This window comes from Siniperca chuatsi, linkage group LG4 (assembly GCF_020085105.1).
Source record: "Siniperca chuatsi isolate FFG_IHB_CAS linkage group LG4, ASM2008510v1, whole genome shotgun sequence".
Taxonomy (NCBI): domain Eukaryota; kingdom Metazoa; phylum Chordata; class Actinopteri; order Centrarchiformes; family Sinipercidae; genus Siniperca; species Siniperca chuatsi.
Window position 1 is genome coordinate 27024105 of NC_058045.1, and position 23930 is coordinate 27048034.

General features: G+C 42.7%; 1 protein-coding gene across 2 annotated transcripts in view; it reads left to right on the forward strand.

The window, feature by feature from the left end:
* The first annotated feature begins 239 nt into the window (after positions 1 to 239).
* Positions 240 to 23930, forward strand: part of LOC122874471 (C-Jun-amino-terminal kinase-interacting protein 1-like) — a 36206-nt gene continuing 12515 nt past the window's right edge. The window contains exons 1-3 of one of the 2 annotated variants that reach the window (XM_044192368.1): positions 240 to 770; positions 17570 to 17645; positions 21728 to 22294. In XM_044192368.1, the coding sequence (XP_044048303.1) occupies positions 699 to 770; positions 17570 to 17645; positions 21728 to 22294 (715 nt within the window). In that variant the 5' untranslated portion in view covers positions 240 to 698. The remainder of the gene's footprint in view (positions 771 to 17569; positions 17646 to 21727; positions 22295 to 23930) is intronic. The other variant, XM_044192367.1, reaches the window with a different exon arrangement.

Consider the following 23930-nt stretch of genomic DNA (forward strand, 5'->3'; position numbering starts at 1 on the left):
GCTGACTGAATGACTGCTTTATTGGTTTACTGATTGGTCTGTCACCGTTGTCTCTCCATGGGATCACTGTTACTGTATAATCTTATTTGACTGGGTTACACAAATACACACACACACGCGCGCACACACGCACACACACACACACACACAACACAGACACACTCACAGTGTTTATTAGCCTTAACTCACAGAAAACGCCACAGGCAGATGAGCTGATGATGTCATGCCTTGCTCTGATTGGTTGGTCCTGACTTCCTCCTCCCCCTCTCACACTCTGCATCTCTGACTCTCCGCTCTTCCTTTTCTCTCTGTCAATCCTCATTCACCCCATCTCTATTCAACACCACCCACCTCTTGCTCTCTCTGTCTTCCTTCTCCTTCTGTCTTTACCTCTCCTCTGCATTCCACTCTGCTCCTGCCAAGCAGATGATGGTGATGATGATGATGTGACACTGTGGCCAGCCAATGATCATGCAAGGGGGGAGTGGAAGGGGTGTGTCCAGAGACCGAGCTTGGAACTGATCGATGCTGAGAAGACCGAGGAGGAAGAAGGGGAAGAGAGGGAGGTAAAGGAGGGTGGGGGAGGCCTTGTTTGAGCTGAAGAGTGCCTACGTTGGCTTAATAAAGGGGGAGAAGAGGAAGAGGAGGAGGGAGGGAGTAAGCTGTCGCCTGTCGGAGGGAGATCAACCTGTGCTGTCATGGACAAATATCGACCAAAGAGACCAACCACCCTGGCTCTGTTCCCCCAGCTGCCACAAGCCGGCACCCAGGTAGGGAGGCTGGGAGGATCCCCTGTTTTTAAAATGAGCTGGGCAAATGGGTTAGTGTGTGTGAGTGTGTGTATGATCATGGGTGGATCCTGCGTTTAGAATGAGGCAGCAGTGGCATCAAGCTGAATAAATTGGGTACTGTGTGTGTGTGTGTGTGTTTGTGTGTGTATTTCCTGGGAGGATCCTGTCTTCAGAAGCATTGGGTAGCTTTGTATCTGTGTTTGTGTATGCTGTTAGGTGTGTGTGCGTGTGTGTATGCTGGCTGTGGGTCCATTCTGAAAATGGTTCAGCTGTAGCTGTAAGTCGTTGTGCTTCAGTAAATAGGTTCCTGTTTTGTGCATTGGTTGCAATATTCTTGGCAAATACCTATGTACAGAATATCAATATTTATAAGTCAATCTATATCATGTAGCTGACTTTTTTTTTTTCCAGCAATCCCACAGTAGGTGCAGCTAGGGGTTCAGTGACTTGCTCAAGGACACTTTGACAGAACACTGGCTGTTGTGGAGATTGACCCTGATTGTGCTCTTAAAACAAGAGCTTCTGAGCTGTTCTGCTGTCTTGTGAAATATATACAAGTATATTTAAAATGAGTCAGCTGTAGCAGTATCTTCTAGTAAGAGAACAGAAGCAGAGGGTCATACAATACCAGGTCAAAAGAGGAATATTTCTATAAAAACAAGTCTAGATGATAATGAAGTAGCTAGCCTTGGCTCCTCAGGAAGGAGCCAGCGGTAGCAGTAGTAGTATCCTGGTGTATCGCTTTAAATTAGTTTTACATTTAGAAAAACTGACTTGGATTTGTTCAGGGAATTAAAACAGGTTTGACCATTGGTGATTTTAACAAAGTTAAACAACAATTAATTTGTTAGCATTCAAAAATCTACAGCTCTCATGAAGTTTTACCAGCGTGTGTAATATGTCATTGTTACTCACACATGCTCTCTTCTAATGTAATCTTCCCAACATTTTAGCCATATAACATATGCGCCATTTGAAACCTTTCCAGATAATTTTACAGCCATGTCTGAACTAACTGTACTTGGCTGGCCTCTTCTGCATTGGTGATATTAACCCACAAAGGTCTTGGTCTTGTGGAACACTGGTCATTAAAGGCAGCTAAAAGCCAGAATATTAAATAAACAATTAGATTATAAACAGTATAGGAGTATAGAGTGAAACGCACAACACACTGTTGAGCATGGTTATATTCCACGACTGAAATATAGGCTAATCACCAATGACAACATGTTGCATGCTAACGTGTTAACTTGACTGGAAAGGATTTTGCTGCTATTGGTCTTGCCAGATACTGGATAATATGACCAATAACCAACACATCTACATTTATAGAATCATACATTTAAAGAGATGTAAATAATACAAGAGAATATGACATGATTTCATTGCATATGCTTGAAACACGTTGCAATGTCAGGTGAATAGACCAGCTAAATCATGTGTACATTACAGTCCAGATGTGAAAGGCAATTAATTCTCTGTGAAGAAGAAATCTTTGGTGGTTTGGCTGCTCCTCACAAGTTAACTGTAATGTGAAGATCTCCTATAGAAGTTATGAGTAATGATCTTACTTTAACAGATCATTCAACAGTCAGTGATCCACTGTAATAGGGTAGGGCCAATGAACGATGCCACCGTCCATCGCCGACAGCCATTGGCCACTGAGCCCTCTACCACCGTAACATCGTGATTTAAAAGCCAAATAAAGTGCAATAAAAGCTTTGCGATTAAAAGGCAAATAAGAGTAGTTTATCACTATGACTAGTATTTAAAATGCTTAATGCTTAATGAGGTAACTTAAGCATAGTGTTAACCGTTCCTGCTGCAGCTTTCAGGGGGCTGAAGTTGATGCTAACCTCGGGCCTAACCACCTTCACTTTTACCCAGCAGCTGAGAAGCAAGACACGGGAACATCTTGGGTATTGAGGAGCTGCAGCCTTTATTCATGGGCAAACTGTAACCTACACTGTACATTTACTGCCACTAGACAACTTCACTGCTAACCTGTCCCTCTGCTGCGATCGTCAACCGACCTGTATGCTCTGAGTATAGTCACCGTCACTCTCTCTCGCTCACCCACACACTCACTATGCACTGCCCTGTTCCTTAAAGGAGCCATGCTACTCTTATAACGAACAGGGAGGAAAAGTAAAGAGAGAATTTTAAACGCGATGGAATCTGTGCAGTTTGCGATAATATGCATATTCTTGCATTTTATTTTATTCTGCCACTTTTTTAGAGAAAGAAACAGTTCATAAACATCCAGTGTAGTATTGATTATGTCCAAAAAACAATGTATAGACTCATACAAAAATAATCCCTCTCAATCAACACTTATGACCCACTAGAAGTGTGTGGTGTATCTGCAGAGATCCTGCCCTCTACCTATATTTTCTTAGTTTCTTATTATTTTGCTATTATTTTGGTCTTGCCAGATACTGGATAATATGACCAATAACCAACACATCTACATTTATAGAATCATACATTTAAAGAGATGTAAATAATACAAGAGAATATGACATGATTTCATTGCATATGCTTGAAACACGTTGCAATGTCAGGTGAATAGACCAGCTAAATCATGTGTACATTACAGTCCAGATGTGAAAGGCAATTAATTCTCTGTGAAGAAGAGAAAGAAACAGTTCATAAACATCCAGTGTAGTTCACAGTTCATAAACATCCAGTGTAGTATTGATTATGTCCAAAAAACAATGTATAGACTCATACAAAAATAATCCCTCTCAATCAACACTTATGACCCACTAGAAGTGTGTGGTGTATCTGCAGAGATCCTGCCCTCTACCTATATTTTCTTAGTTTCTTATTATTTTGCTATTATTTTGGTCTTGCCAGATACTGGATAATATGACCAATAACCAACACATCTACATTTATAGAATCATACATTTAAAGAGATGTAAATAATACAAGAGAATATGACATGATTTCATTGCATATGCTTGAAACACGTTGCAATGTCAGGTGAATAGACCAGCTAAATCATGTGTACATTACAGTCCAGATGTGAAAGGCAATTAATTCTCTGTGAAGAAGAAATCTTTGGTGGTTTGGCTGCTCCTCACAAGTTAACTGTAATGTGAAGATCTCCTATAGAAGTTATGAGTAATGATCTTACTTTAACAGATCATTCAACAGTCAGTGATCCACTGTAATAGGGTAGGGCCAATGAACGATGCCACCGTCCATCGCCGACAGCCATTGGCCACTGAGCCCTCTACCACCGTAACATCGTGATTTAAAAGCCAAATAAAGTGCAATAAAAGCTTTGCGATTAAAAGGCAAATAAGAGTAGTTTATCACTATGACTAGTATTTAAAATGCTTAATGCTTAATGAGGTAACTTAAGCATAGTGTTAACCGTTCCTGCTGCAGCTTTCAGGGGGCTGAAGTTGATGCTAACCTCGGGCCTAACCACCTTCACTTTTACCCAGCAGCTGAGAAGCAAGACACGGGAACATCTTGGGTATTGAGGAGCTGCAGCCTTTATTCATGGGCAAACTGTAACCTACACTGTACATTTACTGCCACTAGACAACTTCACTGCTAACCTGTCCCTCTGCTGCGATCGTCAACCGACCTGTATGCTCTGAGTATAGTCACCGTCACTCTCTCTCGCTCACCCACACACTCACTATGCACTGCCCTGTTCCTTAAAGGAGCCATGCTACTCTTATAACGAACAGGAGGAAAAAGTAAAGAGAGAATTTTAAACGCGATGGAATCTGTGCAGTTTGCGATAATATGCATATTCTTGCATTTTATTTTATTCTGCCACTTTTTTAGAGAAAGAAACAGTTCATAAACATCCAGTGTAGTATTGATTATGTCCAAAAAACAATGTATAGACTCATACAAAAATAATCCCTCTCAATCAACACTTATGACCCACTAGAAGTGTGTGGTGTATCTGCAGAGATCCTGCCCTCTACCTATATTTTCTTAGTTTCTTATTATTTTGCTGGTTTCGGGACGTTTCTGGGCATCAACTTTTGGGCAGTGGTGCGTAGCCCCCAGCCAATAACAGCGTGCAGGCTGTGAGGTCGGGACTCTATAAAAACGTAGTGAGCAGGTTACATCGCTGTCTCTGTCTCTTTCCTCTGCTCTCTGTCTGTGTCATAGGTCTATCTCCAGCACTGGCACAGATACAAAGTGTGGAGATAGGTCGGGTCTAAGCTACACACACACGCAGAGCAGAGAGCAGTGAACAGGATAAAGCTGGCTCCTTCCTGCAGGGTTGTGTGGAGGTGTGGGCGATTTTATTTGTGCTTTAGAACGTAACCGCCATGAAACAAACAGTAAATAACATTTCATTTCTCTGATTCACTGCTTTGTTCTTGCTAACGCTGCTCCCTCTCTTCATTCATTCTCTAGCTCTCTCTCTCGCTCTGAGCCGGGGAGGAGGGGCCAACTTTTAATCGTGTGTTTACAAACAGCAACCTACAAATCCTACTTATTCTGCCCTTAAGTACATCCTTAAAATAACACAAAACCTCTTCAAAAGTATGATATTTCACTCTATAAATTTTAGCACCATTCTTTCTTTGTATTAGTTTGGGCAGCAGCAAAGGTTACCACAGTTAGGTGCAGCTGCAGAAGTTGCTCTTTAGTGTCTTAAAGAGCAGTAGATCCTGCTGTGAATGTTCTAGTTGTTTCCAAGTCAATGTCCCGCACTGGTACCAGTACTTGCTTTTCTTCAAAATAGGCATTTTGCAATAAAGTTTGTCGTCTTCTTGGCTAACACTGCTCTCTGGAAGCAGCATGCTAATATTAATACAAGCTGCAGCTGTCATGGTTTTCTCCTCTCCTCGTGTGTCTTGTTGTTTTACTTTCCTGTCTTTGTTTGCTTTTCCTTCCAGTTTTGATTGTTTGCCCCTCCATAATTAGTTGCACCTGTGTCTCATTGTCTCCCCTACCTGAGTGTATTTAATCTGTGTTCTTCCTTTGTTCTGTATCAGATCGTCATTGTACCATTGTCCCTGTGTCAAGCTTCCCGGCATTTGTTTCCTGTGAGTTCTGTTGGAATTATTCTTTGTGTGTCTGGATTATGGACTTTGAACTTTGCCTGCTCCCTGTCGGATTTATTTAGCCTTGTTAGACTTATTCCCTGGTTTTGACTACTCCCGACCTGTAACCTGTGTAAGTTTTTCTTTACCAATAAAATGTATTGAACTGTACCTACTCAGCCTCAGTGTCTGCCTTTGGGACCAATCCCTTGTTTTGCCTGCTACCCTGCTTGACACGTATCACAACAGCAGCAGGTAGCCAGGTTGTACCTGAGACTTCATTTTCATGTGAGCTTTTTCTAAAATATCATACATTATATTGCATTAATTTGACACTTTTGTCTAAATAAAACGACTTACAATAATTGCATTGGAACTCAAAAGTAAGAGCTAGATGTCATCAAAAATCAGAAATGCAACCCTCCAAAATAAACAGCTAAAAGTGTGTTCAGGGAGTTACATTTCAATTATTTTCTTTTTAAAGAAGTGGGATGGATGACCTATGTCTAGTCAATTCCACTAAATTCTGCAATGGTTGACCTTTTTTTTCCAATTTGGAGGTCAGCTCAACAGCTCATAACATTGCAACAACATGACCCCAAACTGTCCAATTAGTAGGCTATCAATAAATATCACCATTGGCAACAAACTGACCGATACGTCAATACGTACACAGAATTTATGATCATTGCCCATATAGAGGCCCTTTGTAATTCCGGGCTCGTGAGCTTTAACCCAGGAAAGCCTGTGCATTCAGGCGCATTGTTGGTGCATTGCTATCTTGAAGCAGCAGAAAGCGATTGCACCATTGACCAACAAAAACCTGGTCTAAAGTCAATGGCGCAGTATTTTCCTGCTATTTAAAGGGTGCATTATTCAGATAGTAAGATGTGCCTACATAGGCGGGTTCACAACGCACGTACACTCTACTTGTTACACACAGGGAAATGCAGTAGCGCTCGTCCTCCTCAGTTAAATATCGGTGCATTTGCTTATATGCAGTCAAATGGAGTTGTTGATGGGATAGAGGATTGGGAGACGGCGGAGGCAGAGGGTCCACCGGCCAAGGACCACATACCTGTCCCTCAGCAAAGACTGCTGCTGTAAACTTTGCTTATTCCACCAGGCTGTAACAGACATCTGTAATCTCCTGTCAGATGATTTAGAGACTAATACCAGCTGTCCCTATGCACTCCCTGTTGCTGTCAAAGTCACTGCTGCACTGCATTTCTTTGCAAGTCTTTCCAGCATCCCCTGAATTCTCTTGGATGAATGTCATAATCTACCGTAAGTCCGGCCATACATCACTCTGATTGGTTTAATTTATGTTATGCCCAAAACACACCTACGAATAATTAAAAGACTAAATACAACCCCATTGCACCTTGCACCTTACTTTGCGCCCAGATGATACACTGTTTAAGTAGCAAAAGTGGAGTTGGACATGCCCTAAATGCACTTGTACCATGCACTTTAGACCATGCGCTATAGAGCGTTTAAATAGGGCCCTAAGAGTCTATAGGGCTGTTAGGCTGTACAGTGGTGCTATGAGTGAAATGGTCACATCAGCATACTAACATGCTCACATAACAATATTAGCATACTGATGTTTACCAGGTTTAATGGTTACCATGTTCACCATTGTAGATTAGTGTGTTAGTATGCTAACATTTGCTAATTACCACTAAATAAAAAATACAGGTGAGGCTGTTGGGAATATCATTGGTTTTGCAAGTATTTGGTCATAAATGAAAGTATTGGACAAACAGACATTTTGACCACTGGATGATGAAAGGTCAGGGGATCACCAAAGTCATCTGTGTGCCATGAATCTGTACCAAATTTCACAGCAATCCAATGTCAACCTCATGGTGGTGCTTGAGGAAAAGTCAGGGGATCACCAAAGTCAGCAGTATTAATCCTGTGCCAAATGTCATGGCAATCCATTGCATAGTTCGTCAACCTCATGGCGGCAGTAGAGGAAAAATCTATAGGATATATGTCTGGGCAAAATTTTGAGCCAATCCATGACAGAGAGATTTTGCTGAAAAGTAATTTTGATCTGCTGGTGGCCCTAGATGACAAGTCAGAGAATCACCAAAATCATTAGAATTTAATCACTAGGGACCCTGACTATCTGTAGCAAATTTCATGGCAATCTGTCCTGTCTTTGTCAAGAGATTTCACTCTGAACCAAAAATGGGAACTTCATGGTGGTGCTAGAGGAAAAGTCAGGGGATCAACAGACCAACAGACAAGCCGAGATTGCCCTCCCTAGGGGCACACTGCTAGCATAGCTTAAAAAAGGTATGTTTTCTGACAAGTCAAGCTAGACGTTAACCTTTAACGTGATAGAACATGATGTACAGTCTCTTTTCTTTCACTTTCTCTACACCCTGGAACTCTCTTTAATCTCTTTCTTCATTTTAAGAGCATTTTATCATGTCTCATTAGCATCTCTCTCTCTCTCTCTGTCTTAGTTTATGAAATTCAGTAGCTGCTTCACTGGCCTGACATGATTCCTTATAGTGCAAAAGCACAAGGTGATAAAATGAACTTCAATCACTACAAAATGACAGTCACATAAGAACAGGTCAGGGTAAAATTACTCACTTCTCTCTTATTCCCTAAAACTTAAAGACTAGCCAGTACAAGGGCATGGGCACAAACTGTGGACTGGACAGGTCATATGTAAGATAAACTGTAACAGAAAGAAGAATGATGAATACATTTATGAAATCAATTCTATTTTATTAAACAGTGGTTCTGCCATTATCAAATCTTTTTTTATCAATCACATCTATCAAAACAAGTTACGATTTAAAAGCAGATTTATCAGTTTAATTATGATTTTGCATAAACTCTGTTTTTATCCTTTTATTTGTTAGTTGCATCCTTCCAACTGTACGGACTCATGGACATGGTTATAAATAATTGCATATCTAATCTGGACTGTAAAAACAGGAATTAAAAACAAATAAATACAAATAAATACATTCATCCATCCATAAATTGGTTGTTGCTCACATTGTGCTCGAGTACATTTGCATAAAGTTGCGCCTTTCTCAACTTTCCTCTGTAGTGTTGCTGGGCACCTTTGGAGTCTTTGTAGCTAAGCGTGTTGCAGTGCCAGGTCCCATTCACAATGAATAGCAGTTTATTGTTATCCCAGCTTTTGAGATGGTATGTGTAACAGATTTTGTAGCGGTATAACTTAATAATACTACTTCTGCCTTTGCTAATTACAGTAGAGAGGACAGTGTTGGCTTGTCAGGAAAACGTTAACAGATCATTTTAAGTGTGTTATAGTTAGCCTCTATTCCCCCCTGATCCCTGTGTGCTCTAGTATGCTTTTCCTCTCCTTGTGTTTCTTGGGTGTCCCCTGTTCGTTGTTGTTTGTGCGTGTGTGTGTGTGCGCATTCTGGCCTGGCTTCCTGGTCTCTTGCCTGCTGCTGATCACCGGCACACCTGACATCAATCATTCATCAGTCGCCACAGCATAGCTACCAGGCTCTACCGTCTACCGTCTACCACACTACCAGCGCCAGATCATCTCCATACACTTGTACGTTACCTCCGTTACGGCTCCAACCTTGACCAAGTTAAGTTAATCATTCAGTCGAAGGTAAATTACATTGTGTGACTATTAAGAGAGAGAGCATTAGCCTGGGCAGAAGCTACGCATGCTAGCCAACCCTTATCATCACTTTCCTTAGCTGAGTTTTTTGAAAAGATGAGGAATGTGTTTGATCATCCAGATGCCAGTGGGAACAAGGGAAGACGGCTCTTACGGATCAGCCAGGGAACCCGAAGTGTGGATTATTCTGTGGAGTTCCGCACACTGGCTGCAGACTCGGGTTGGAACGAGGAGGCACTTGTCAGCGTGTTTTGTGAGAGGACTGAGTGAACAAATTAAGGATGAGCTGGCAGCTCGGGATGAACCCACCGGCCTGGACGCTATGGTCTCGCTATGTATTAGAATGGACAACCGCATACGCGAACGGTGCCAGGAGCGCACCAGCCATTCTCTCACCCATGCCTCATGCAACACGGCTCCTAATACGGACCCAAGACCGGGATCGCCCAGCCTGACCACAGATCCACGCCCGCAGCCTCCGACCACCTCGGAGGGAGAACCCATGCAACTAGGCCAGACCCATCTTACGCCAGCCGAGTGTCTTCGTAGACGAGCAGCTGGGGAGTGTCTGTACTGTGGCCACAGGGGTCACTTCCTGGTTACATGTCCCATGAGACCAAAAGATTAGGCTCACCAGTCGCAATGGGGGTTCTGGTGAGCCAAGACAACCCCCGTAGCCAGGGTCCGCCTAGGCTACAAATGCCAGCCACCCTCTACAACCAACAGGTGTTGCTCCCTGGATTTTCCACATAAAGCTGAGGCTCTGGATGGCAGACGCCTAGCCCAAGTTACCCATTGTACTGTTCCCATGTCCTTGGTGCTATCCGGAAATCACAGAGAGAAGATCCAGTTCCAACTAATCTCTTCCCCCAACACACCACTTGTTCTGGGCTTCCCCTGGTTACATCAACACAATCTGCACATTGACTGGGCTAAGGGAAGAATTGTGAGTTGGAGCCCTTTCTGTCTCTCCACCTGCCTGCAATCTGCTCGGTCACCCCCAGTGGTCAGTACGCCACCACTCAGCCCGGAACCCCCGGATCTAACCCTGATCCCAGAGGAATATCATGACCTAAGCGAGGTGTTCAGTATGGACCTAGCCCTGTCATTACCACCGCATTGCCCTTATGATTGCACCATTGACCTTCTCCCTGGAGGCCCTCTTCCGTCTAACCGGTTGTACAACCGGCCGGCACCCACTAACCGTAAGCAGCTGCAGCGTTTCCTGGGGTTTGCCAACTTTTATCGGAGGTTCATCAGGGATTACAGTCATGTGGCAGCCTCTCTGACGAGACTCACCTCCACCAAGATCCCCTTCTCCTGGAACCCCAAAGTGGATGTGGCCTTAAGCCAAACTCAAAGCCCTCTTTACCTCGGCTCCCATCCTGATTCAACCAGATCCCGCACGACAATTTACGGTGGAGGTAGATGCCTATAGGAGTCAGAGCGATACTCTCCCAGCATTCCACCACCGACCAGAGACTACACCCGTGCGCCTTCTTCTCCCGACGCCTCTCCCTTGCTGAGCGGAACTATGATGTTGGGAACAGAGAACTCCTGGCTGTCAAATTAGCTTTAGAGGAATGGCGGTACTGGCTGGAGGGACAACAACCATTTATTGTATGGACAGACCATAAAAATCTGGAATACATCCAAACAGCCAAGAGACTGAACTCCCAGCAAGCACGTTGGGCACTTTTCTTTGGTCGTTTCAATTTTACCCTTACTTACCATCCCGGATCAGAGAACATTAAACCTGACACACTTTCCCGTCAGCACTATTCCCTGGACAGCACCCCTGGACCCGATACTATCCTCCCTTCCACCTGTGTGGTGGCCACTGTGACATGGGAGATCGAGTCCGTAGTAAGGGCGGCCCAGCGAGACCAACCAGACCCTGGAAACGGGCCCCCAAATTGCCTGTTTGTTCCTAACTCGGCTCGTTCCCAGGTGCTTCAGTGGGTCCATAACTCTCGCTTTGCCTGACATCCTGGGATGACTCATACCCTCTCCCTGCTTAGAAGACATTTTTGGTGGACCACCATGGAGGCTGACACCCTGGCCTTCGTGGCCGCATGTTGTATCTGTGCTCGGGGGAAATGCTCTCATCAACCACCGGCTGGCCTGCTATGACCACTCCCCATCCCCAGCCATCCTTGGTCTCACATAGCACTAGACTTCGTTACCGGGTTGCCTCCTTCACAAGGTAACACCACCATCCTCACCATTGTAGACCGTTTTTCTAAGGCAGTTCATTTTGTAGCATTAGCTAAACTTCCCTCAGCTCAGGAGACGGCAGATCTCCTGGTTCAACAGGTTTTCTGTCTCCATGGCATACCACTGGACATAGTTTCCCACTGGGGTCCCCAGTTCATCTCTCAGGTCTGGAAAGCATTCTGCCTAGCACTGGGAGCTACCAGCAGTTTCTCCTCCGGGTTCCATCCTCAAACTAACGGCCAGACTGAGAGGGCCAACCAGGACCTCGAGGCAGCCCTTCGTTGTGTGGCAGCCACCAACCCTTCCTCCTGGAGCTCCCAACTTTCCTGGGTCGAGTATGCACACAACTCACTAACAAGTGCTGCTTCTGGTATCTCTCCTCTTGAGTCATCTTTAAGGTACCAGCCTCCTCTGTTCCCATCCCAAGATGGGAGCTTGCGGTCCCTTCCGTCCAACACCATATCTGATGTTGCCATAAGATATGGAAGGAGACTCGAGCAGCACTTTGCCGGTCTGCGGACAAGAACCGCCAGATCGCTGATCGGCTCCGGACTCCAGCACCATCATACAAACCAGGTCAGAAAGTTTGGTTATGTTCCAAGAACATCCCCTTACGAACTGAATCCAAAAAACTCCCCCCCGTTACATTTGTCCATTCCTCTTTGAACGCATCATTAATCCCTACGCAGTGAAACTCAGACTACCCCGCTCTATGAGAGTTCACCTCACTTTTCACATGTCACAACTGAAGCCAGTCTCTTCTAGCACTCTGCTGCTGATGCACACCTGACATCAATCATTCATCAGTCTCCACAGCATAGCTACCAGGCTCTACCACACTACCAGTGCCAGATCATCTCCATACACTTGTACGATACCTCCGTTACGGCTCCAACCTTGACCAAGTTAAGTGATTAGTACGCTCTAGTTTTTGCCTCATTGCAACTTTGTCTATTTCTGTCACAGAGCTATTCTCTGCCGGTGATCTCAGCCACAGTCTCCCCTCGGTTCTCTGCAAGACTGTTTCCTAAACCAACCGCCATGCTACACCAGCCAGCTGCCTTGCCTGCTCTGTCGACCTCACCTCTCGAACCTGCTGCCTCTTGAGTGCAACCTGCTCCACCCCACAGATCAGCTGCCTGGTCGGTTCAGCACATCCCACTACACAAGCCAGTCCAGAGCCTGCTTCCCCTGTCTCCATCCTGAACGTCACCGCTTCATCCACGACCGGACCGGCCACGTCCTCTGAGTCTACAGGGAGCTACGCCAGACTACCGCAGTTATTATTACCGCAATAATAAAGACTGTTACTAACCAAACCCAGTTCTACTCCGTTGTGTTCTGCATTTGGGGTTCTTAGGTCGTGCACTACAACAAAGTGTAAACTAAATCAACAACCAATGCATCAATCATTTTTCTTGGACAGTCTTAAATGAGTTCAGTTCCTCAATTCAACACTATCGTAGAAAAGGTTTCAGTCGTAGTCATCTGGACACTGTTTTCGGAATCATGACGTTTCGGCTCGGGAGCCTTGAACATTCAATCTGAACAACCTGCCCACAGCTTTGGCTAAGCATGAAAAATCGTCAGCACACATACATAGTCAGATAATGCTGAAAACCTTCGGTAAGTCTTGGATTGACCTTGCACTTGATGAGCAAAGAAGGCTGAACGTCACCTATTACAACGAAAAGGTTAAAGAAAACAGAAGTACTAAAAGACCTTATGAATGCGACCTGCTACTTTGCTAAGCAGGAGCTAGCATTTCGTGGCAATGATGAAAGTGCTAGCTCTTGTAATCGGGGTAAGTACATTGAACTGCTGGATGCCATGGCTGAGAAAGACAAGAAACTGGCTAGACATTTATGTATATCAACTGTATTTTCTGGAACTTCAAACAGAATACAGAATGATCTGATATACTCAGTGGTGGACGTGGTCCTAAGTGACATTAAGAGTGAAATCAATGCTGCCCATTTCGTTGCTGTGGAGGTGTACGAGTCAACTTATGTGACTAATAGAGCCAAAATCTCTGTAGTTTTGCGTTATGTATGCAGAAGTGGAGTGAAAGAAACGTTTCTCGGATTCAATGATGTTAGCAACGACCGGAGAGCTAGTGTGATTTCGGAGTATGTTTTTAGCACATTAGGGAAATACAGTTGCTGTAATAAACTGGTGGCACAAACATACGATGGAGCGTCTGTCATGGCCTCAGAGCTGAATGGAGTGCAGGCAAAGATTAAAGAAAAAGTGCCTGAAGATACCTATACTCACTGTTATGCACATGTTTTCTTCTCAAGGCCTTTGATGGGATCTTCAACAAAACCAATGCTCTCTTTAGCATCCTTCAGTCTAAAACAATGGACATGGCATTCTGCTGTGATCGCATCAGACACAATGAAAGTTTTGGATAGCAAGCGACAAGATTTTGACGATTTTTATGCTCATTTTGAAGAGAAATGTGATAGAGATGGAGCATGCTCACCGCGAGACACAAGATGGGCAGATGATCAAAACAGAACAAGTTTGCATCTTCTACAGTATTCTGGACAACATCAACGTTCAGATGAAGACCAGGTTTGTCGATAGCTTTGCTAACCTCGATTTCATTGGACGGTAGATGACAAAATGTTTGAGATGTCACACTACGTTGATGATAGCAAATTTGAGAAGCTGCCTAAATATACTAAGTATTTTGATTTCATCAAGTTGAAAACGAATCTTGTGTGATTGTATGGCTCTCAAGCAGTAAGGGTCAAATCGCCCACACAGCTTCTTGCCTTTTTGAATGAGCATGACTTGGAAGAAACCGTTTCAACAAAGCAACAACAAAGTTGCTGCAGCTGGTCCTGACAATACCAGCCTCCTGTTGGTATTCAGGTAGGGCAGGTCTGGTTATTAGCAAAAATATCAAAGATATTGAATATTAATAAAATTAATATTATCAAAATGATTAATATAGATTAATAATAACGGGGCACCACTCTGGAATCAGGGATCAATGATCAAACATGAAAAACAGTCTCAAAGGTGGCTGTCCACCTAAAAACGTTGATAATTAAAGTATTATCTTACATTAATAATGGACAATGAAGGGTGAGGTCCGAGCACTGACAGTCGCAACCAGCTATTATCACAACATGTACACACAATAACCACAGGCAACTGCTCTTTAAGAGATACAAAAGCATTTATTTAACCTTAGCACTGATTAACAATCAATAACTTCAGCCAACAACCGCTATCGTCTAGTCACAATAAGCATACAACAATCAGCACGCATATAAAGCTGTATCTGTGTGTGTGGATGTGTGTGTGTGGGGCAATAGAGAGGGGGGTGCAAGGAAGGTGGCAGCCACACGGGTAGTTGTCACGCACAAAGCCAAATGGCGGGCAGGCCCGCGAATCTCAAGCAAAGGGACAGAGCCAAAACGGGAGGACGAGCTCTACAGTATTTGTCATCAAGATAAAGAGAGCTTGGCCAGCGATTGATGGATCAATTTGATGCATTATTTTGAAGTTGTCCGGTGGAGTTTCTCTCAGGTTCGGACGCTGACGAAGCCGAGTCCACACTGTCGGTAGGCCCAATGGTGAAACTGTTCCTTTGAGGGGCAGCAAAGGAAAGCAGCAGTCGACTTCAGGGGGGAGGAAGAGAAGCTCTTCGGCGTGTTTCTCTCCGTGAAGAAAACAGTGAATCCGTGTCTTCCTTCTGTAGGCAAAGATCGTTATGTGGAGAATAACGATCCAAAAAAGTGTTTCAGCAAACACAACGCAGTCTGTTTCTCGTCCAGTGAGCTAAGACTTTTCCTAGGGAGTTAATGTTCATGTGCCTCCCTGTAGTAACGTATTTACAGGGGAGGAGACCTCCTGTCGTAATGTGGTCACAGTGGGAAATGACAACGGACAGTGTGGGGTGCCAGGCTTTATAGAATTGGTGTCGTTATAGCCGTGCGCCTGGATTTCATGCGCATCCCGTCCAATGGGAATCCAGTGTTTAGATTCGACTGAGATCTCGCGTTGGCTTCAAGCGAGATTTCGTCTCAATATTACATCTAGGTGTGAATTAACGATCATGTCAGCTTGACGCCTTTCTACTGTCTGTTCTTTGTTTCTCAGTCAAGTCTCTTAGTGAAGACTTTGGCCTTTCCAGGTAGGCCTGTCTTTTGTCCTCTCACACGTGGTAAGGCTAGGCGAGGCCAACACTCCCCAGCCTCGGTGGAGCGAACCTTTTCTACCTTGAAACAGATAGACATATTGTCGGAATCGGACTGGGCAAGTACTGCTTTTGGCCCTTGCTATTCTGTTAATTGAGAGCCAGAGACTAAGTAAACTGAAGGCCTGACAAGTTTTACAATGCCATAATTGATGCGTTCACCAGGAAAGATCAAACACAAGAACAACTTACATGCAGGGTACAACCCACTTGCAATACTATACAGCAGGTAATGCAGTACTACATAGATTCCAACAGATGGCACTAATGTGCCATCTAAGACCTGTAACATCTTCCCTTTCTGAAAGAAAACATCTCATTAGGTTTAATCGGGCTTTCATGACGCAGTGCCTACCCTGTTACTGATCTCATCTCACATCACTGAACAATACCACTAACTCTAAAAGGACCACAGATTTGAATCACCACGTCTCTGACACAGAAAATTAATACTTCACGATGGTCTACCTAAGAAGGTGGTAACTCAGTGGATGCCCTGCTAAAATAACAAGAGAACTCAACAACTCTATCTGCTGATGTAATGAGACGTTTTGGACGAAAACACGTTTTTAAGGGCCAGAAAAGGTTTGGAAACTTTGCTTTAGTAGTTTTAACAGGTAAATTAACCAACAGGCCAATCTTTTCGCTTCAAACTCCTTCAACTGCATTCTTACACAGCTATTTCTGTGTATCAGACAGAAAATGATAGATGGCGTGGAGACTATTGTTAATAATAAAACTATTAGATTTCTGTCGGCACATTGAAATCACCACAGACTGTTGCCGTAACATCAGGCTGAAGAAAGATGTCATCAGAGGGAGGTATGTGCTTTACACAGAAAGAGATACTTTGGTTCTCCCTCTCTCACACACATACTGAGTAACCACAGTAACAGAATAGGGTGTGCAACAGGGAAAGCAGATGCATGATGGGATGTCAGTAAGTGAGTCAGCACTCTGCGTGGTTCCCATGACGTCAAGGCTGGACAGGCTAATATTAATACCTACTCTGTTAACAACATGGCAGAATACTAATATTAGTATTAATAGGTTTTGATTCCCTTTATTTTATTTATTTTTATTTTTTCCCCAGTGAGTTTATTTGTGTTTTTTTTCTTTTGTGTGTGTGTGAACACAAAATACTGTTTTAGTGACAAATGAACAAATCCAATATTATTTACCAAGGCTGTTCATGATCAAACCATTGCATGCTTTTATCAACTGTGCTATTTTTTTTAATCAACATTGGTGTTTCATTTGCAAACTTTCAGATATTTATATGTTGATCTATGGAGACTGTTTTGTACCTCTGCAAAGAGGTGGTTAATTTAAAATGACTACTTTGTTGACGCATTCAAACAATTAAGTGGTTAAGTCAATTTCCAAGAAGTCAATTAAAAAGAAACTACTTATAAAGTTTTTAATTATCATTAAATGTGCCAGTTTATCATTCTATTTCATTATTAATTTTAACATAGATTTTGAATATTGGGAACTTGGCACTTGGCATTTAAATTTCAACATTAAATATTCGGTATTGAGGTATTGATTGTATTTCAAAATGAGGTGTGTGTGTGTGTGTGTGTGTGTGTGTGTGTGTGTGTGTGTGTGTGTGCGATAACCAAATCATGTGTTGATTTTTGCTCTTACACTGCTGCTCTGTCTCATTAACTCTATCCAGGACTCCATCAACAACAACTCTTTTGGCAAGAAGGACAGCTGGAAGGACTCCCGCTCTTCCTCCCCACACATTACAGGTATGGACACTAAATGAGTCTGAAAAAACAAAACAACAAAAAAAGAAAATAAGAAATAGACAATTAGTTCGAAATAACAAAATTACCATGGATACCAATTTCATCTCTCTGCTTCAAATTCAGTTAATCACTCAGAAAAGTAAAGATAGTGGGGTTGTATTTTATTTAAAGGCACATTTACACAGAAACAGTGACAAAGCTCTGTTACCATTAATCATTTGAGAATAAGACACAAGAAAACCATGACCCTCACAATATAGAAATTCTACAAATAAAGACGTTCATAGAGATGACTTCCTCCACAATGCATTTTTTTACCAAAATGTTTTGCTAGCTTACTAGCTAAGAAGATGTTAGCTAGTAAGTAAGTAGAGTTGTTGCAGGAGGGGTGCAAGGCCCCCTGCAAACTTTGCATGGGAGACCCTGATCAGTGACATGCATATACACGAACCACAGTGCAATGCACATAGCTATTCTAGTTCCAGATAAATTGCACAGCACAATTTCATAGAAATGCATTGTTTTACATGGAGATAAACATTAGAACGAAACAGGTAAATAAATACATATGAGCTATTAGAGTGTGTGTTTTTTTTAACTTGTTACTACGCTACAACAGCATTGCTCTCACCTTAAACAGCATTAATCACATGCAACAGCATTATGCACAACCTAAACAGCACTACATTCAACCAGCAAAATTATGCACAATGTTTAAACAGTATCATGGACAAACACCAGCAATAAATATGGTAGTCTCATTTCATCACTTTCACTTAATGACAAAAAAAATAATAACTCTCATCTTAACTCATGTTGGCACATTGCAGTATTGCAGTACTAGAAATCCTGTCATGTTCTGTAAATAAATGAGACGGTCTCAGTTTAGGCTTAATGGAATGAATTACATGCAGGGTCCAAAATTAACACCCACCAAACGCCAAATACGGGTAGATTTTCCGTTTTGCAAGTAAATCTCGGAAGGCTATCCGCCACACTAGTGGGTAAATGTCTGTACCACAATAGTCATGTAATAACAAACTATACTTTGAGTCTTTACAGCGTTTTGGTGTCATTTACGGGCGCGCTGATCTGTCCTCTGCTGTCTGTGTTGGAGTTTGATGCACACACACACTACCATACTGTATGCGTTTTGTGTCTAAACATTGCCGCGGAAGTAACCGTCTCAAGCGTTCCCAGTTTTGCTGTACTGTTTACCGTACCAGAACCGAGATACTCTGCTTAATCACTTGCCGCCGGTCTGCTGCTGCAACCTGGCGTGTAATACACACGTTGGTCCACTGTGGCAGCATCACGTTTTCAACATTGTAAAGTTAACAATAATAAATATGCAACGTCCGGTTAGACTTAAAAAGGAAGAGAAAAGTAAAGCTAGCTGAGAAACATTTCAGGTGACGGTTGTTGTTTGGTTAGGTTCGGGCAAATCTGCAGAGGAAAGGAATGACCTGATCTTGGTTACCTGTCTCAGTTGAGCAAAGCAGGACTGCACCACTTTAGTCACCTGAGCATCAAAGCACAATTCAGAATCAAAAATATCACCTAGGTTGCGGGCTTCTTTTTGAACATTATTAGATAAGGCACCCAGACTAGAGGAGAGATTATTAATGGTGCTGGTGGGACCACAGGGGATAATTATAATTACCTCTGACTGGGAGTGATTCAATTGCCGGAAATTTTTGGACATCCAATTTTTTTATCTCGGTGAGGCAGGACATAATACAGGATACATCCATGGTACCAGGCTTTATCAGGACATACAATTGGGTGTCATCCACTTAGCAATGGAAATCAGTGTCATGTCTACACATGATTTGCCCCAGAGGTAGCATGTATATGGTAAACATGAGGGGGCCCAAAATAGATCCTTGGGAGACCCCACAAAATAAAGGTGGACGAGAGGAGGAGGCATCTCCAGGCATTACAGAGAAGGACCTGTTCAACAGAAAGGAGGTTAACCAATCCAGAGCCACACTGATCCCAACATGGGTCTTCAGACAGTTAATTAAGATATCATGGTCCACTGTGTCAAAGGCTGAGCTGAGGTCAAGGAGAATTAGTAGGGAGCAGAAACCAGAAGATTTGATTGTTTTTCATAAAAGAAATCAGTTGAAAATGTCAATTAAAAATGGCAGCTTGGAGATGGGTCTAAAATTATTTAAAACAGAGGGATCTAGAGAGGGCTTATTTAAAAGGGGATGAACAGTGGCATGTTTAAAAGTGGAGGGGAAAGTGCCAGCAGACAGAGAGCAGTTAATAATAGCTAAAATATCTGGACCAACTGTTTGAAATACAGCTTTTAAAAACCAAGTGGGAATGCAGTCTGAAGGGCAGGTGGATGATTTTAAAAGTCCAACAGTGTGTTCAAGGGTTGACAGAGATAGTTTTATTGAAGTGGGTTAATGTTGAAGGTGGGCAGGAGTCAACATCAAGCTGAGTTCAGTGTTAAAGTGCTGCAGAATCTCCACTATTTTATTATAAAAGTAATTAATCTCTCTGGAGTGGATTCAACTGGCTGGCTAGGCGAGGGACCAATGCCAGAATCTATAGTTTTAAAAAGGATTCTGGGATTGTGAGCCTGTCTAGCGATCAGGTCTGAAAAATAGGTGTTCCTTGCTTCTTTGATTTTACACTGATAAGTGGACCATAGATATTTTAGAGAAGCAAGGGAGGCACTGTGTTTAAACTTTTTCCAATTCCACTCCCACTCTTCCTGCATTGTCTCTTTAAGTTCCTCAATTCTTCATTTAATCATGACAGAGAAGAAGCTTTTTACTTCTTTTTTTTTTTTAAGTTTTTACATCTGACTGGAGCTACAGAATAAAGAGCTGTTAAAAGCACTAACAACCTCCTCTGCGGAGAGGCCATGTTGTTCACTGGTATTAAAAAATGGGCTAGAGGCAGTAAAAGCTTGACAGACGTGAGGAACAGAGAGGGAATTCAGGGGGTGGAAGCAAATCAGTCTGGTGGGTTTGGGGTCAGGAGAGAGGAGTGGAACCTGGAAGAGCACTGCATTGTGATCAGAGACTGCAAAATCAATCAAGTTCACATCATCTGCACAGAAACCACTGGAGAACACAAGGTCAAGTGTGTGTCCTTGTCGTGGCTGGGCTGCTTCAGATATTGAGTCAAATTAAAAAGAATCTAAAAGATTGATAAAATCAGAAGTAAACTAGGAGGAAGTAGGGCAGCAAACATGGATATTAAAATCACCAAGAATAAGAGCTCAAGTAGCATAATGACTGATAAAAAGGTCTTAAAATTCCTGAATAAAATCGGAAGTTAGTTTAGGGAGTCGGTAGATTAAAACCCATAACATGGGCAGTTTGTTCTTTAAAATAAAACTAAGACTCTCAAAGGTGGAGAAGCAACCAAGCGAGACTGGGGAACAATTAAAGTCTGTGATGATAAAAAAGTTAATATTATTGGTCATGATAAAATCCTGGCAGATGAAAGACTTACTGGCAAAGGACCTTACATTGAGTAAACAGAATTGAGCTGATTCAACAGTGGGGATGGAAGAAGTGGTTTTAATTGTAATGAGATTGTTTCTGTGTGGACTGCGAGTAGATTTTGGTATTGCACACTGCCTTTCAGTGATCCTAACAGGAATTAATGAATTAGTGAGGGAAGAAGAAACAAAACCAAAACCAGCACCAGCAGGACCTGCACTGTCTGAGACAGGTCTGTGAAATACAGAGAACAGGATTTGCTGGGGAAACCATCAATTAAGGCTAAAAGCAATAAAGTTAATTAAATTATAAATCAGTTTTTCTCATAAATGGTTGATCATTACAGGCAAGCATAGTTAAATGCATGGTTTGGAATGAAAAAGTGTAGGGGGGGAAACACATAACAGTGACAACAGATCCTCAAGAATGAAGTGAAAATGTTCTTGAAATATTTGAAATTCATTGTGTGGATTTTCCCTCTGTTCCTGTAAATCTTATCCAGGATAAACTGCTTACTGTTGGCTACTCTGATAATCCCTCTATATACATGTGGTTGCCCAATACATAATCTCATACTTTTGTTTGTTTTCGTGTGTGTGTGTGTGTGTTAAGGGGATCTTACACCACTGGCGCCAAAAGCGGAGGACAAAGTCCGACACAGCATGCGACGCCCGGTCCTAAAACCACCCACAACCAGTGGAGCCAACACTCAGGCTGCTGCCACCACCGCAGACATACGTGCTCGACCGTGGGAAAGACAGGTGTCCGGGGTCACGCACACACAGTCCTCCAGTACATTGAGGAATCAAAGGAGAGGACGAGTAGGAGGAGGAAGAGGGGGAGGAAGAGGAGCGACAGCGATGAGAGAGAGGAGCCTGGGGGACCTCAGAGGAAAGGATGGAGTGACAGCAGGGAAGGAAGATAGAAGAGGAGGAAGACTGTGTGAAGAGTCCAAGGGGAAGGAGAAGGAGAGGAATGGACATCAGAGGCCAAGAGAAGCAAATGGACTAAAAAGCCGAGGGGCTGATGGGAAAGGAAAAGTAGGTGCTAAAGGGGTTAACAGAGGAGGGGGACTCAAGCCAAATAACATACTGTCTAGCCAGGAAGTTTATCTGACAGCCATGGTGGTCCCACGCACGCCTATAGCACCAAGAAACCAGGACAAGACCCAAGACCAAGGTAATGAACCCAACTTTGGAGCATAGGGTGGTGGGTTTTGTAACTTTTATTTTTGCCGAACAGAGGGTAGTTTCTAGTAACAAGCACTTAAAAATGTGTCAAGTGAATCATAAGGTTAAGCCCCCCCCACCCCAACCATTTTTTTCACAGTCCCTAAGTAACAACTCTTTATTTGCATTGTTAATACAGAACAGTGAAATAATGCAGTTGTAGATTATGAAATGAATTTTATTGAAATAACTGCTAAAAACTAAAACAGAAAAAGCCAACAGTGATCCATGTAAACCCATGTAAATATGAATTTATAACTGGAAACTGTATTCAACATATTTGTTGAATTGTACGCTTGCTCAACATGGAAAAAACTAATTTTACTTTAAATTTTTGCATTTTCAGTTGACCTGCTGTGTACTGACTACAACACTCTCTAGATTACACTAGCAATTCATTGGAATTTACTAATTGGAAGTATACCAATTGAATACTGTCTTCATTTACCCTGATATTAGTCAGAAGCCTTCCTCTGAAATTACAGTTTGAGTTTGTTTCTAGGAAATTATGAAGAAGCTATGTGACCCATAAAATAAATTTAAAAAGTAGCGTATTTGGTATCGTGTCTTATGGTCTAAAGGTCAAAACACACCACCACGGAATGGCGCGTGTCAAAACAGTCGCCCCTATTATTTATTATTTTCTATCTACAACCCCCACACCGGTGGCGGCTGGGTGCCGGACAGTGACCTTTCTGCCAGAGAAAAATCTGTTTTGTATTTCAATATAATGTTGACCCAACTACAGACGTTATTTACTAGTCTGTTGCTTGCTTTTCACTGCAGTGTTAACTATTTTACAATTAAATAAATAAACAAACTCCACTCGCTCCCTGCTTGTACATCCCGGCTCCGGTGGCAGCTCGACTTTATAGATGTCTTTAGAGATCTTTCCTCACGTCTTGGACTGTATATAAAACCCAAACCTAACACGGCAGCGGCGGATGGCCGCCCCCCATTGTGTCTGGTTCTGTCCAAGGTTTCTGCCTGTTAAAAGGAAGTTTTTTCTTGCCACTGTCGCCAAATGCTTGCTCGTGGTGGGATTTGTAGGGTCTCTGTAAATAATATTATTAAGAGTACGGTCTAGACCTGCTCTATAGGAAAAGTGCAATGAGATAACTTCTGCTATGAAATGGCGCTATATAAAGAAAATTGAATTGAATATATAATATAAACATATACAGTCTATGGTGTAGATCAATGGATGAGCAGAGACAGTTGTGCGCGCTGCAGCATGGCACTTCCTATTGGTGCTATGGGCAGCACTTGATGCACGTCAATGTGTTTTCCAATTAAGAACTGTTTCAGGGACATTTACACCCTAACAAGGACGGAATACTAGAGACCCCTTTATTTATACACATAGTTGTTTGATCCATTATTAATATAAAAAAAAAAATGTATTGGTGCAGCTTTAAAGATCTGATGGTCACATGGACACAGACAGACAGACTCTTTGGAAGCGGACATAATATTAGTATCTGCATTAGCCTGAAAAAAAGTCCAACTGCGATTACCACCCCAATTTATGACAACTGAAAATCAAGTACCTGTAAGGGAACCTGAGGAGTGCCTTGCTTAAGGGC